We start from the raw sequence: 15,405 nt of genomic DNA on the forward strand, positions 1-15,405 counted from the left end.
CCTTGTTAGCGTAGATATGCGCACGTGGAGTAGGTGTGTACATGCAAACATGCACCTAAACACGCACACACTTACGCAAAGACATACACAAACGTATACGCACACACTTACGCAAACACACACAAACACACTCACAATTATGCAAACACACACACACACACACTCACAATTATGCAAACACACACACACACACACACACACACACACACACTCACAATTATGCAAACACACACACACACACACTCACAATTATGCAAACACACACACACACACACACACACACACACACACACACACACACACACACACACACACACACACACACACACACACGTACGCACTTTATAGTAACAAAACATGCTTACACACACACAAATCACTCTACACAAATGCACAAATGATATAAAATAATAGAAACCTGAATAACAACTAATAACAAGTAATAAAAATAATAACAAGTCATATGTTTGATAAAGCGGCAAAAAGGTTTCATCACAGTCTTTCTAATTGAGCCGTATTGTGCCCGAGACCCGAGGAAATTGACATGACCGTTACATTACAACAGATAACGAAAGAGAGAAAAAAAACTGTCGGTCAGCGCGCGTTTTCTGAAGTGTGTGGTCTGTCGCTGAGTCATCGTATTAAAGGGGGAACTTTAGTAGAATTGATGAGAAAGAAAATGAAAGAGTTTATATATATACGATCATATAACATGAGGGAGAGAGAGGAAGTGTTAACTCTCATTTGACTTCAAAAGTTCAAGATTACGTAATTATGTTATACTACGGATAATAACGATAGGAATGATGATAATATTAGTAATAGTAATAGATAATAGTAATAAAAGGGATCTTGTGGGGATTAACCTATTTCCCCGTCGTAAATATTTGAACCTAAGTCGTTTGAATTTTGCCGCCAAATCCCCAAGTCCCTGAATCTATTCCAAGGTCTCGCGGGGGAAGAAAGTACCCAGTGATTAGCCCATTCCTCTTACACTAACAAGTGTACTGTAGAAAGTGTAAATAATTAACATGCCTCGCACTTTCACGAACGCATCTGCGGCCCGCGATTCCCGCCTCTATTGCGTCACTCCATAAGGACGGCACTTCCCTCCGCGGAGTATTATCACCATACACCCTCTCGTAGCCTTGGATCCGGGCACGCGACTTTCACCTCAAGGGACGCTGGCCATAAGGGTGTTTTAGGTAGAGACACCTGGGTCAAAGAAAGTAGCTGTGATATCATGAAAGAGCGATGCCGCCTGAATCTAAATGTCTTGTGTTCCCGCGGTGATTAATTGTCGGATTCTTGATTGGCCAATCGGATTATTAAGGCTTTTGTTTATTTTTGTTTCTTAGCTGTTTTTTTTTTTTTTAGTTTTGTTTCGTGTATTTTTCATTCGTTTCCTTGCGATGTTGGTATCACGTGATCCTTTATTTTCGCTTGTTCGTTATTTCTTTGAAAGGCGTTTTAGGGAAAGAAACTCAAATTCGTTTATTTAATTAAAATTCGAGGCTAAAATCTACTAAATTTTACATAGCAGTTTGTACTGTACTTAAGCTTCCTTATAGTTTCTCCTCCCGATTAAAATTCATTGCAGATTTGTTCAACTCTCTTCTACATCTCTCTCTGTCTCTGTCTATCTGTTCGTTTATCCATCTGTCTGCCTGTTGTGTGTTTATCAATCTCTCTCTCCCTCCCTCCCTCTATGTCCCTCTCCCTTCCTCCCTCCCTCCCTCCCTCTCACTCTCCCTCCCTCCCTCCCTCCCTCTATATCCCTCTCTCTCCCTCTCTCTCTTTCTCTTCCATTCCCGCCCTCTCCCTTTCTCTTTATCTACCTATCTCCCCTCCAATAATCTACTCAAGACTAATATCATCTCCGACAGTCTCCCCCACTTACCGTTACGACACCCCCCCCCCCCCGCCTTAGGCTCAACAGGAGAGGGTTACGACATCTCACACTTTTCTATCGTATGATCCCGTACCCGTTTATTTCATTCATGATTTTTGGGGTTTGGTTTCATTCATGCTTATTTGACGATGAAAAGGGTTTATTTTAGTAGTAAATATTTAAGGAAAAACAGTTAGTTATTTGTTGTTTTTTGTTAGATTTGGATTAGTGGAAAGAATGATAGAGATGTTTTTATAAGTCTGTATCCCTCTTGCGCTAGGAGATGGGGTGGGGGTACGCTGGGGGTAACAGCCTGCCGACGCCCCGCTGTTCCCTTTGCTAAACATATATGGGAATTTCCAAATCATAGGTATTCCATATTCAACAGACCCAAGACAACAGCGCCCGAGAGAGAAAGTGAGATGGAAGCTAAGACCTATTTAGGGGCATAGGCTCGAGGGCAGGAAGGGGGTTGGGCGGGAAGCGAGGCGGGAGCGGGGAAGGGGGGAGGGAGGGGGGAGGAAGGAAGAGCGGGAGGCGGGACGGGAGCGGGGGGGGGGGGTATTTGTCGTCGGCTTCGGTATCATTTTTATTTTTGTTCGGATTTTTTTTATATTACTTTTTTTTCTTCCTTTCTTCTTTCCTTCCTTCCGATTGACCTTAGACGATTTTATTCCTTTCTACCATCAACTTTTACACACACACACACATACATACATGTTCATACACACATACATACACATACACATACATACGCATACACATACATTCATACATACCTACAAACTTATCCATGTATTTACACAGTACACACAATTCCTTCATCAGTTATTCTCCTACACGTTTGACCCATTTATACACCTCAAAACCACGCCCACGCGGCAAAACAAGCAAGATGACCCGCCGATCTTGCTTGCGATGACGCGCCAAAACGTGCCAGACACACTGTCCGAATGCGAGGAAGCAACCTGGGCAAGTTTTTTCCCTCCTCCTCTTGGCGTGTGGGAGCAACAAGGCGATCGTGACGCGAAGAAGCGGGTTTTTACACACTCTTTCTCTTTTTTATAGAGTAAGTTTCATTCATTTGCCGGGACCTGTTTGCGAGTCACGTGTGCGCAAGCCCGTTTCATTCACAAAAGTCTGCGGTGTTCGGATGCCTCGTTCGGGTCGGAAAGAAAATGGAATTTAACAACTTTTGTATATTTTGGGGTGTGACTTTTAAGGTAATTCATTGTTGATTTTAGAATTTGTTATAAATATAGTGTTTATTATGATATAGAAATAAATGTACTTAACATTTTACAAAAGCGCGTTCGAAAATCTTTTCCCGCCATCCATTCAAATCATCAACGCCTCTGTCTTTTATTAATCAATCGCCTTATCGTCGCTTTTCCGAGCTTTTATTCAATTTTTCTTTTACTCCTTCGTCATCTCCCTTCGAAAACTTTCACTGGCATTTCCTCCATTACAACAACACGTTTTTTTTTCTTTTCTTTTCTTTTGACGTCTCAAACATTTTTTTTTTCTTTTCGTCTCAAACGTCACTCTTGTACAAAGGAGGAAGTACAGGAATAATGAGAATCTCTTGCTTATTGTTCGCCCTACACGATCGGGGGGGGGGGGAGGAAGTCACAGGAGGGGGGGGGGGCTGTGTCATAACCTTCCTTTCAGTCGATCATGTTCGTCGTGTCATTGTCATGCGGTTGTTTGGTTATTTTGAACTCTTACCCTTTCTCTTTTTTGTTTGTTTGTTTGTCTATCTATTTCTTTCTCTCTAATTCTCTCTCTATCTATCTCTGACTATTTCTCTTTCTCTCTATCTATCTCTATCTATATATCTATATATTTGTCTATCTATCTATCCTATCTATCTCTCGCTCTCTCTCCCTCTCCTTCTCCTTCTCTATCTGTCTATCTATTTACCTCTGGGTGTTCATTCTGTCGTTAGTTCATCAATTGCCCGAAAAAATACAACATAATTTTTATAAGTTCGCGATTAAAAGTAATTAAAAAGAAAAATAACATCAATGACAAAGCTTGATTCGAACTTACGCTACAACCCCCCCATACCCCCACCCCATCCCCCCACTTCCCCGCCCACGTATCAGAAATTCTTATAAATCTACTTTCTCTCCGCCACGCCCACCTGCTACCCCTAACCCCCCCCCCCATACCCTCCACCCACACCCGCCCACTTGGGGCATTTTGTCATTTACCTTTTTTTTCTTTCTTTCTTTAATTATTCTCGCTTTTTTTTTCTCTCTCTCCCTTGGATCTCCTTTATCCGTTTATTAAGGGTGTAAAAACGTATTGTGTTCATTGGCTTGTGTAGGGTGACTGGAATTTCGCCCTTAGGGTGAGGTGAAGGTCAGAGTTAGGCAAGTGGTAGCGTGGAAGGGTGGAGGGTGACGTGTAAATGTTGAAGGGTGACTTGTAAGTGTTGAAGGGTGACGTGTAAGTGTTGAAGGGTGAAGGGTGACTTGTAAGGGTGAATAGTAAGCCGCAAGGGTGAATAATGATGCGTATGAGGGAATGGTGACTTGTAAGGGTGAATAGTAAGCCGCAAGGGTGAATGGTGACTCGTAAGGGTGAATAATGATGCGTATGAGGGAAGGGTGACTCGTAAGGGTGAATAATGATGCGTATGAGGGAATGGTGACTTGTAAGGGTGAATGGGTGACGCGTAAGTGTGAAGAAGTTATTATTTCGTCTTTTTTATATGTTCTTTGGTTTATAATGTCTGTTTCATCAGCAATCCATTAGTGATATATATATTCCCTTTTCCTTTTTCGTCTGCGACAAAGAGAGAGAAAGAAAGAAAGGAAAATAAGAAAATAATGATAAAAAATTTAAATTCCCGTCCACTCCTTCTTCTTTGCCACAAAACGTCAAGATGCAAAAGATTGAGAAATCTTCATTAACTCACTGAAGAAAATGCCTTAAAGATACCGAAAAATACCTAAAATTCCATAAAATAGTTTAAGTAAACTATGTTTCACGGTTTTATATAAAATTGTGGGGAGTTGAAAAACCGTTACATTTGTGGAGAATTGTATGTTTTTGGCGCCATTTTTTCTCCCTTTTTTCATCGCTTTTAGTTTCTGGGATTATATTGTAGATTTATTTCGTCGTATCTGAGGTTATGGGAATATAGTGTTTTTCTCAATCTATCTTTCAAACGAATACACATTCGTTAAATATTTTTAAAAATCACATCCATAGTTCGAACGCAATCGAACACAAAACAAAAGACAGTCTGACGGCTTCGGAGACCCAAAAAGCGCGGGAAATTCCTCTCTTTTCTCCCGATAATATTGAGACTGATGAAAGAGTAAAAAAAAAGAGTTCTTGAGATTGAGGTCCTCTTGGTAGATTCCATTAATCGCGTATTATCTATCTATCTATCTATTGTCATTCAGATAACGCGTATCGACGCCCTAATGGCTCTCTGCAGTGAAAATGGCGTTTCACCTCATCTGTAGTCCCCGAGGAGCCTACCTTGCAAAAAAAGAGAAGGATCAAGATAAAAAAAACAAAGTTATTTTCTTCTGCTTATTCTTCGTCAGTGCTTCTTCCTCATCTCTTTCTTCCTCTTCCTCTCCCTCTTCATCCTCCTTTTTCTTCTCCTTCTTCCTCTTCTTCCTCTTCTTCCTCCTCTTCTTATTCTTCCTCCTCATCTTCCTCATCCCACCGAACAGCAGAGTAGGACACGTCAGTTGCGTAAACCCGAGGAGAGAGAAAGAAGCAAAAAAAAAAAAAAAAAAAAAAAAAAAAAAGCAACATTCCCCAACAGAATAGAAAGTGGTCGTGTGCGTAAAGCTGCATACGAGATGAGTTAGGGCCGTCGAGAGCCGCGTAGATGGAGCGCCGGTGGCTCAGGAGAGAGGCTGAGGAAGGGGGGGAGGGGGAGAGAGGCTGAGGAAGGGGGGGGAGGGGGAGGGGGGCGGGGAAGGGGGGTGAGGGGGGAGGGAGGGAGGGAGAGGGTAGCGCCGGGGTGATCTTGCGTCCGTCTTTTATGGCTCTGAGATGCTGGTTTGGCGTAGCTGCTTTATTTTGCTTTTCTTTCTTTTGTTTTTTTATTATTTTGATATTGTAGTTATTTGTTGTTGTTGTTTTTTTTATAGATATACGGCTTTCGAAATCAGTGATACTCCTTTAACACTTATTCACTGTCTTTTATACTTTTGCCAGGGACACTTACACAATCTCGGCATAGCATTAAACGGCCTTTAATTAATACAGATGAATGGTATCGCGACCTGTGTCTTCGGTGCATATCCTAATTCGCCCTTTTCCTTTGCAGGTCTCACTCGTGTTATTAATCGCCCTCTCGGGAATGGCCATGGCCGACCACCCCGCCCCTGCACCTCACGCGTCCTACGGCCCCCCTCCCGTGCCCGCCCCCGCCCCGAGCTACGGCCCCCCTCCCGTCCCGGCTCCCGCTCCTAGCTACGGACCCCCACCTGCCTCTTACGGACCCCCACCTGCCTCATACGGACCCCCACCTGCGACATACGGACCCCCACCCCCAGTGTATGGCCCTCCCCCATCCTACGGCAAGGGCAAGGGCAAAGGACAGGTAAATAGTTCGTCTTGTCTGAAATTTGCAATTAAAAAATCGTACCCAAGTTCAGTGCCATGAACTCTTTCAGTAAGACAGTCACACTCACACTCGCTTCAACCTCCTTCCGCAGGGTGGCAAGGGAGGCGGCAAGGGAGGTTTCGACCTCGGATACCTCTTCAAGGCAAAGGCCAACGCCCTCAAGAGCCTGAAGGACAAGATCGTGAGCGGCTTCGACGCTGTCAAGGGCTCCATCCTCGCCTGGAAGGGAGACCTCCTGCGCTCCAAGGGCTACGAGCTGATTTCCAAGGGCCAGTCTCTCCTCGACTTCGGTGCCGGCCTCAAGAAGCCTAAGGGCAACAAGGGAGGTTACCCCGCCCCAGGTGAGTCTTTGCCCTGCTCTCCATCATCCTGTGGACTTTGGGTGAGAGGCCATTCAGCTGGAGATGTCGTAGGAAATTTGATTGCTAAGACCCATTTCCCTATTTCAGTCCCCGTCTACGGACCTCCCCCCGCCACCTACGGACCTCCCCAGCCCACCTACCACGCCCCTAAGGCTCCTAAGGCTCCCAAGGCACCCAAGGCTCCCGTCCACTCCTACGAGGCTCCCATCGTCGGCCACTTCGGTCACCCCAAGCCTGAGGATGTCATCAAGGCCCCCTCTCATGCCTACGGCGCCCCTGCAGTCCCCCTCCCAGCTCCCGCTCCTACCTACCATGCCCCTGCAGTCCCCGCCCCAGCCCCCGCTCCCACCTACGGCGTCCCAGCTGTCCCAGCACCGGCTCCCACCTACGGAGTCCCCGCCGCTCCCGTCCCAGTCGCTCCTTCCTCCAGCTACGGCGCTCCCCCAAAAGGTGTGCATTCCCATCACGGCGGCAGCAGCGGCCGCGAGCAGAGGCTGCCCATCCCCGTGCCCGTCTTGGTGCCCGTAGCGCCCATGAGACTAGTTATCCCCCGCCCCCCGTCCAAGGTCTACGGCGCCCCCCGGCCACATCGAGGCTATAGCCGGCCAGGGGGCAGCGGTGCGTATGTCCCCCCCTCCTCTCCTGATGGTTGGCTTTCTTCCCATTCTGCTGCGGACTCGACTGACTCTTATTCTACAATCAGACCACTTGACTCTACTACCCCTGCATCATTCTATCCCTCACATTCGCATCATTCTACCCCAACACACTCGTATACTACGCCACACCCAACTAGACCCTCCTACACTACTGCACGTCCCTCTTACACTACAGCACGTCCAACACAACCATTCTTTACTACAACACGTCCCACTTACACTACAACACGTCCAAGACTATTCTTCACAACAACACGCCCCTCATACACTACACCACGTCCAAAGAAACCGTACTTTACTACAACACGACCCTCATACACTACACCACGTCCAACAAGGCCATTCTTCACAACAACACGTCCCTCTTACACTACACCACGCCCAACACAACCGTTCTTCACAACAACACGTCCCTCTTACACTACACCACGCCCAACACAACCGTTCTTCACAACAACACGTCCCTCTTACACTACACCACGCCCAACACAACCGTTCTTCACAACAACACGTCCCTCTTACACTACACCACGTCCGAGACCCTCTTATACTACAACAAACGCCCCACAATCATCCTACGCAACTCTGCCCCATTCCGGTCACTATCTTCACACTGCATATCCTCCAGGACGACCAACTCCCTCTGTGGTGCATCATGGTAACTCCGGTCTCAAGCCCCAGTACCCTACGTCAGTCGTTGGGCCTTTCACTCCTACGGCTTTCCCCTCCTCCGTCAGCTCCAACAACCCTCCTTCTTCACTCTTCCCGTCTACCACTGTCATAAACCCTCCTCCTGCTTTCCAGCCCTGTGACATTTCTCCCGGCCCGCTGTGTAAAAACCTCTCTTCGTCAGAGGAGGAGGACCTGATATTCATCACTAATATTGATGACATCACAGACCACGTTGCCCCTCCTGGAATATCCCTCTCTGAGTTCATTAATGGTGACGGTGATGATGATAAGGACGGTGACGGGAACATTATTCTTGACGTTAGTGGTGATGGTGATAGTGCCGAGCTTAATTTAGACAATAGAGATCCTAGAAATAACCTGTTTACTAGTTTTGGCGTGAACCTCCCGCTTGAAACGCACAAACAGAGCTTCCCAGAGAGTAGTTATGTGGGTAACTATGTCAATTTCCGAGCACAGCCAGATGACACCTTGACGGACTTCCTCGGCCAGAGCGGATGGAAGATCAGTAACCTCAGCGTCAGTGATTTCCTGACCACACGGACCCCCAATCGCAAGCCTGGGGTGGTCCCCTTGGCCCCCACAACCCGCCTCCACCTCACGAAGCTTGAGACCCGATCAAACTCCCCTGTACATAACGCCTCCCTCTCCACCACACACTCTCTTGACCTCCTGGACCACCACGGACCCGGACACATACGCCAGACGCAGAGTATCAAGCGCCACACACCAACACCCACACAGATTTTCACTGTACAGCCCCGTAATGATAGCTTTGTACCAGCCTTCACCCATGCTAAGCCACAGGTTCAGGGTCACGTATTTTCAGGCCTCATGAAAGACTTTATTAACAGCCACAGAGCAACGGAGAAACCTTTGCCGCGCCGACTGCCTAACACTTCAGCTCAGCTTGCAAACACTGTACAGTACCTGACAACAGCTGCGACAATAGCGTCTTTCCAAGAGCCAGAGACAACCGACCGTGGGACGCACTTGACGCTTGCCGGAGAGAGCCAACCGAGAGGCCAGCCAAAGGGGACATCAAGCACCTTCTCCCAAACATCCCTCGCTCCCTTCCCACATCCTACCCTCCACGCTACGTCCGTCCAATCCCATCCCAAATCCACGTCCAATCCTTCACCCATCCTTATCTAGTCTTCAGAGACGCAAAGCGATGCGCTTTCTAAGAGTATATCATAGTCAAGTCCTCAAAAGACTCAGAAATTTATGAATACTGATAATGTTGTTGTTGATATCTTTTGTGTTATTTAGTGTTGCAGTTAGAGATATATTTTGCTTGTTTTACGCAATGAATAGTACATACATTTGAAAGAAAACGATCTGGAGGAAAAGATACCTGATGCTCATAATCCTCTGCGATGAAGAGCAAGACCTTAATGTTATGGAGGTATGATCCTAACCACTTGTTGGGCACAGAACACGTTAGATTCCTAGAGGACACCTCCCGCACCGTGATACTAAAGTAGAATCTAGTCAGTAGGCTCTAGTTTCGTCTAATATAGTCTAGTCTAGGAATCACTAGTTAGTTTTAGAGCCATGTCGGTAAATATGATTGCGTGATAATGAATATAAACCAACTTTTCCTACCATTTTACTAATACATTTCCCCCTTTCTCTTGCAGGTCACAGACGCTAATCCGCAGACGAGTTAATTAGTGTGCGTGTGTGTGTACTTCACAAGCCAGAATGGTGCTCACAGCTTGCTGTTCACCCAAGTTTAGTCTAGTTTCTCGTGGTTAGTACGAGATTCAGCGGCCAAGACTTTTTTCTTTCAGTTATTGCCACAAAATCAGCTCTCGCGATTCTCAGATGAAAGCGAAGAGCTGGTCTTGCACCTTGTACATACCCGCCGAAGAGAGTGACGCCCCCCAAACAGCCCCACCCCGCTCCTCAACCCCCACCAAGTCCGGTTCGAAGATGCTCGTCCCAGCTGGCCAGCGCCTCTTCTAGGAGTGGCCTCCCCGTGTGATGCAAGAAAGGGAGGCGAGAGGACGCTGCCAGCTGCGAGGCGATTCCCAGAGGATGAGGCGGACGGCCCCGCGGCTCTCAGGTCCTGCTGATTCCTTTGGGGTCCTCAACATGTTAAAGTCGTCTGGTGGAGTTCGTCTCCGACCACTTGGCATTAGCTGTACTTTTTTTTCTTTCCTTTTTTTCTTTTTAGAGTTCGGTCTTGTGGTTCGTTAAAGAGGCGGGAGAAGCATAGAAGTTTATGTCTGTAGTCTTGTACGCCGCACTAAGAAATGTGTAAATATGATATTGTTGAATTTAACTAATGCTTTTTTTCTCTTATCAATTTTTTGACTATTTAAATTTAGTAGTTTCATGATGAAGAGCTAAATTATCCATTGACGAAGCCTTGTCAGCGTATCAAAGTACGTCAAACTGCAGTTCACTGTAAGTTAAAGCTATATTCACTTGGCATTGTTGTAGAGATAGATACAGTATTCCAGTATTACATTATAAGAATCCACTGTTTTAACATGCAGTAGCTGGCGACCACAGCAATACTCAACTTCATTCCCCAAACAGGCTATCGTCTCGTTTAGGCAATCATAGCAATTTTCCTCCCCCCCCCCCCTTTTTTTCCTTCTTCCACCATAAGCTACTTCATTCAGAACTCCTTCCTTCTACTTATAGTCGACTAGTAATCCTTTTTATTATTAATTCAAGCCCCCGTTAGAATGATGAGCGCAGTGGGTACAACTTATTGCTGGTCAATAGGAGAAAGAGCAGTTAGTGCAGGACGGGTAGTGAGCCGAGGACGGTCCCAGGATGGCCGCGGCGAACAGTCCACGGAGAGAGAGAGAGAGAATAAAAGATTTAAAGTTGCGAGCGCTTTCCTCTGCTAGGCTAGATTTATTTTGACAAGCATTTTTTTTTTATTATTCCGGATGAATAGAACTACTGTCTATAGAGTCTGATCGTGTCATAGATTATACATTTTAGCATTCAGAGTTGCAATACCAAAGAAGTGAAACGGAGATGTATTTTTCTTTCCTCTCTTCGCCAGAAAATTTTAGGGTCATTTTTTTTTTCTTTTTTGTTTCTCGTAACCCCCGTAATATCAGCAAGTCTTCATCTTCCACGTTTGTCTGTAGGCTTACTTTTAACATTATTATTTGTTGATGAAATGTATTTTATAAAATAGGTTATTGAGAAAAAGAATATTAATCGATTTGGAACCAGTTACACTATAACTGTACTATTTTGATTGTGACATTTTGCTCATCACCCCCCCCCCTTAAAATTTAGGATTTCCCTTTATATTTTAAGTATACCTGCGTGTACGTCTCGACTCTCCATAGATTGTGTCTTGTAGAAACAGTACCTATTTCAGTCTAAACCCATTAATACTGATTTATTTGTTTACATGAAACTCAACCAAAGTTTCATGAGGACAAATGATCATTTCTGTTCTATTTTCATTTCAATACTTTTTTATTATCCTATTTAAGTTCACAATATGTCTGACCAGTCCATGTACTTTTATATAACATACCTGTATATACATATACATATATTGTTCCAATGCAGAGACTAAAATGCTACTTCAAATGCATTTTAATATTCACGTAGATTTTATTTTGTATTTTTTCTCCCCTTTGTAATATTTTTTTGGGTCTATCACATGCACATAAAGTAAATAGGCATCTTTGCTCTCCCAGGAACAATGTATAAGATTTTTATTAAACGGACAAAATCACACAAGCTCTACAGGAGAGAGCTGAACAAGCATGTCCATGTAAGCCATGTTCAAAATATAAATAAGTCATACTGATATTCCTCTCTTTTATTTTCCATTCCTAAAAATAATGATGATGGTGATGGTAATGATGATAATGATGATGATGATTATAATGAGGATAATAAATGTCATAATAATGATGATGATAATAAATGTCATAATAATAATGATGATAAAATATGTCATTATAATAATGATGATAATAAATGTGATTATATTGATGATGATAGTAGTGATAATAATAATGATGAAAATTGTGATATTCAGCTTCTAGTAAAAAGAAAAAAAGAAAAGCGTAATACTCGTGAAGCTCTATATAAAAAAAAAGTCCGAAAGGATAATAATCCTGATTAAAAAAAAAAAAAAAAAAAAAAGTTAAATGCATCTTCCTTATTGATTCAAGTCGTACAAATGAAAAACAATCACTGTATATATATTATATGCAGTGAGATTATGATAAATGAAAAGTGAAAAAGGAGTGATTTTTTAAAATGTATCCAAACGTCAGCTTAATTTTCGGTCTGTGTGACATATTTTCCTGTGGCTTTATTTATGATGAAGAATTATTTAAACCTTTATATAAAACGAATGTTCTGTTTCTCTGTCTGTCTGTCTCTCTCACTCTCTCTCTCTCTCTCTATTTATCTATCTATTTCTCTCTCTCTCTCTCTACTTATCTATCTTTCTCTCTTTTTCTCTCTCTCTCTTTTTCTCTCTCCCTTCTCTCTCTCTCTCTCTCTCTCTCTCTCTCTCTCTCTCTCTCTCTCTCTATATATATATATATATATATATATATATATATATATATATCTCCCTCTCTCCCTCTCTCCCTCCCTCCCTCCCTCCCTCCCTCCTTCCCTCCCTCCCTCCCTCCCTCTCTCTCTCTCACTCTCCCATTCCTCTCTCTCTCTCATTCTCTCTCTCTCTATCTCTCTCTCTCTCTCTCTCTCTCTCTCTCTCTCTCTCTCTCTCTCTTCCTCTCTCTCTTTATCTATGTACGTATTTCTCCCTTTCTTTTCTCACACTAAAAACATTTTAAGACAGTAAATATACTTATAAATATACATTTCTGCAACGAAGGTTTAATTCCTGGTCTATTCCACAATTTCTTTGTCAAATTATGAACAAGTAATCCCTCAATATGTAATCAGATATCTAAGACAAAAATTTCCACAAAAAAAATAGTATAATGAAAATGTGTACAAAATCTGGTCACTGAATTATGTATTGCTTAAAATACTCACGATTAAAATAACTGTATATAAGGATATACATACAGACATGAACACATATATATATACACACATACACATACGCATATATATGTGTGTGTGTGTGTGTGTGTGTGTGATGTGTGTATGTGTTTATGCAGAAAGAGGGAGACAAAACCCTCCAAGGCTGGTAATTCAAAACCTCTCGAGGGCGTTCTCCTGGCGCGGGTCCCTTCGGAACATCCCGACGCCAATGTCAAGGTCATCTAAAGGCTGAACCGCTGCCTGCTTGATCAGCTTCTTGAGCGCTTTCCTGAACTCGGAGGAAAATAGAGCATAAAAGGCGGGTTGCGAGATCTGGCCCAGAGAGACGAGCAGAAAGGCGATTCTCGCATACAGCTGCTCCGCGTGCGTGAGGGACATAATGCCGAAGATGAAGACTGGTACTTCGACGCAGAAGATCTGGAGGGTGATCATGAAGGCGACCCTCGAGCGCTTGAGACTCCGCTGGTAGCGAGTGAGGCTGAACATCCTCCTCTCGGCCTCAATGATCCTCAGGTGCTTCCTGCCGATGACGTGGAGGTGCCCGTACATGACGAGGACTGACAGGAAGACCAGGGTGCAGACAGACATATGCGACACGTAGATTCTCCACACGTGGAAGGTCTCTACGTTGCAGCCCACGATGACCTCCGGGGCGTCGTACACGTACCTGTGGACGGCGAAGCCCACGATGTAGCACGAAGCGATAAGCCACGTGGAAGCGATAGAGTACTTGATCCTCCTGTCGGTGAGGATGTAGCAGTGGGTTAGGGGCTTGAGGATCGTGATGTAGCGCTCCAGGGCGATCATGAGGACCGACATGTGCATAACCACCCTGTAGAAGCTCCCCATCATGAGGCTATAGAAGCAGACGTCGGGACTAGACACGAAGGAAGTCCCCGTGCCTGCGAACTTCCTCAGCAGCCATATCGCCAACACGAGGTAAGCCAGTCTGTCAAGTAACGACGAGAGACAGTAAATTCCAGCTTAGCTTCTGACATATATCAGAAAATCGCAATTCTAAAATTCTGACTTCACTCTCATATCGGTGCGCATCTAGGCATCAGATACAAGTCTAAACATACATAACCCGTACAAGAGATAACACACTACTAACTTGAACAAAAAAATAGCATAAACATAACACGCACAGTACATTACACACCACTAACCTGAACAAAATAATATTAGCGACGAAGTTGAGGAGGTACCAGAAGAAGTACTGGGAGCTGAGCGAGACACTGCGCAGGATGGTGACTGCGATGAGGCCCGAAGACGCCCACACCAGCAGCGTGAGACCCAACTGCAGCCCGACGAAGCCCATTCCTCCAAAACTCCGGTCCACGACGCTGAAGGAGGACGTGTTGACTTCAGCCCCGGCTTCATCCGCCATGGTCTTCTCGCCTCGGCTGCTCTGGGCGAAGCAAATCAACTTTAATGACGGTCTGTATTCAGGCGGCCTGCGTAACGTGGAAGTACAATGGCAGTGAACATGAACCGTATTCGTGTTGACAAATATAGAAAAGGTATGAATGGGGAATGAATGTCTTCACAATACGAGAGATTTGTATTTGGAAGTTATTCATTCTCATACATACCTTTTATACGTCAGTTAACATTGTTTACAAATCTAATATATACTCTAAAAGTATATATTAGATTTGTAATGTTAACTGACGTATTTACTATTTTTTGTATTATCATTATTATATTCCTCGCTATCATCATTGTTATTTCATTACTTTTTTATAATAAGCTTTTTTTTTAATCATCATTATCACCATTACCATTATCATTATTTTTATTTCTACTATTACTATCACGAGATCAACATTTTACGAAGCAGGACACTTTTTGGCTCATTGTTTACTTACGCCGCCAAGTGTTTATTTCACTTCCGCCTAATACCAAGGACGGACACTTAATAAATCCCTTTTAAACTATCCATCTAAACCTTTCCAATTAATGGAGACTAATGAAATGATGCTGATATTCCTTTTAACACGTGCTTGTTGAATGGAATAAACATTAAATATTGATAGTGAAATTGTAGAAATAAACAATTTAGATATTAATGGTGCAACTACATAAGTATCTATGAGGAGGTTCGCTTCTGACACAAAGACTATTTTCGGTGGCTTCGGACACAGCGCATAATTGTTCGAACTCGTTTCGTTGGAT

At 44.0% G+C, this 15,405-nt stretch overlaps 2 protein-coding genes across 3 annotated transcripts in view; one reads left to right on the plus strand and one right to left on the minus strand.

Moving 5' to 3' along the window:
- The window catches only part of LOC113801009 (uncharacterized), a 19,140-nt gene extending 7,134 nt beyond the window's left edge, over positions 1–12,006 (plus strand). For both annotated transcript variants that reach the window (XM_070123085.1, XM_070123086.1), the window contains exons 2-5: positions 6,195–6,470; positions 6,586–6,835; positions 6,944–7,306; positions 9,849–12,006. In XM_070123085.1, coding sequence (XP_069979186.1) covers positions 6,195–6,470; positions 6,586–6,835; positions 6,944–7,306; positions 9,849–9,862 — 903 coding nt within the window. In that variant the 3' untranslated portion in view covers positions 9,863–12,006. The remainder of the gene's footprint in view (positions 1–6,194; positions 6,471–6,585; positions 6,836–6,943; positions 7,307–9,848) is intronic.
- A 1,371-nt stretch (positions 12,007–13,377) lies between these two features.
- Positions 13,378–14,617, minus strand: LOC113800985 (melanocortin receptor 5-like). The gene is made up of 2 exons (XM_027351797.2): positions 14,397–14,617; positions 13,378–14,176 (listed from the first exon to the last, which is right to left on the minus strand). The coding sequence occupies exons 1-2, from the start codon at positions 14,615–14,617 to the stop codon at positions 13,378–13,380; spliced, it is 1,020 nt and encodes a 339-aa protein (XP_027207598.2).
- Between the last annotated feature and the right edge of the window lie 788 nt (positions 14,618–15,405).

The sequence above is a fragment of the Penaeus vannamei genome, chromosome 6, assembly GCF_042767895.1.
Source record: "Penaeus vannamei isolate JL-2024 chromosome 6, ASM4276789v1, whole genome shotgun sequence".
Lineage (NCBI taxonomy): Eukaryota > Metazoa > Arthropoda > Malacostraca > Decapoda > Penaeidae > Penaeus > Penaeus vannamei.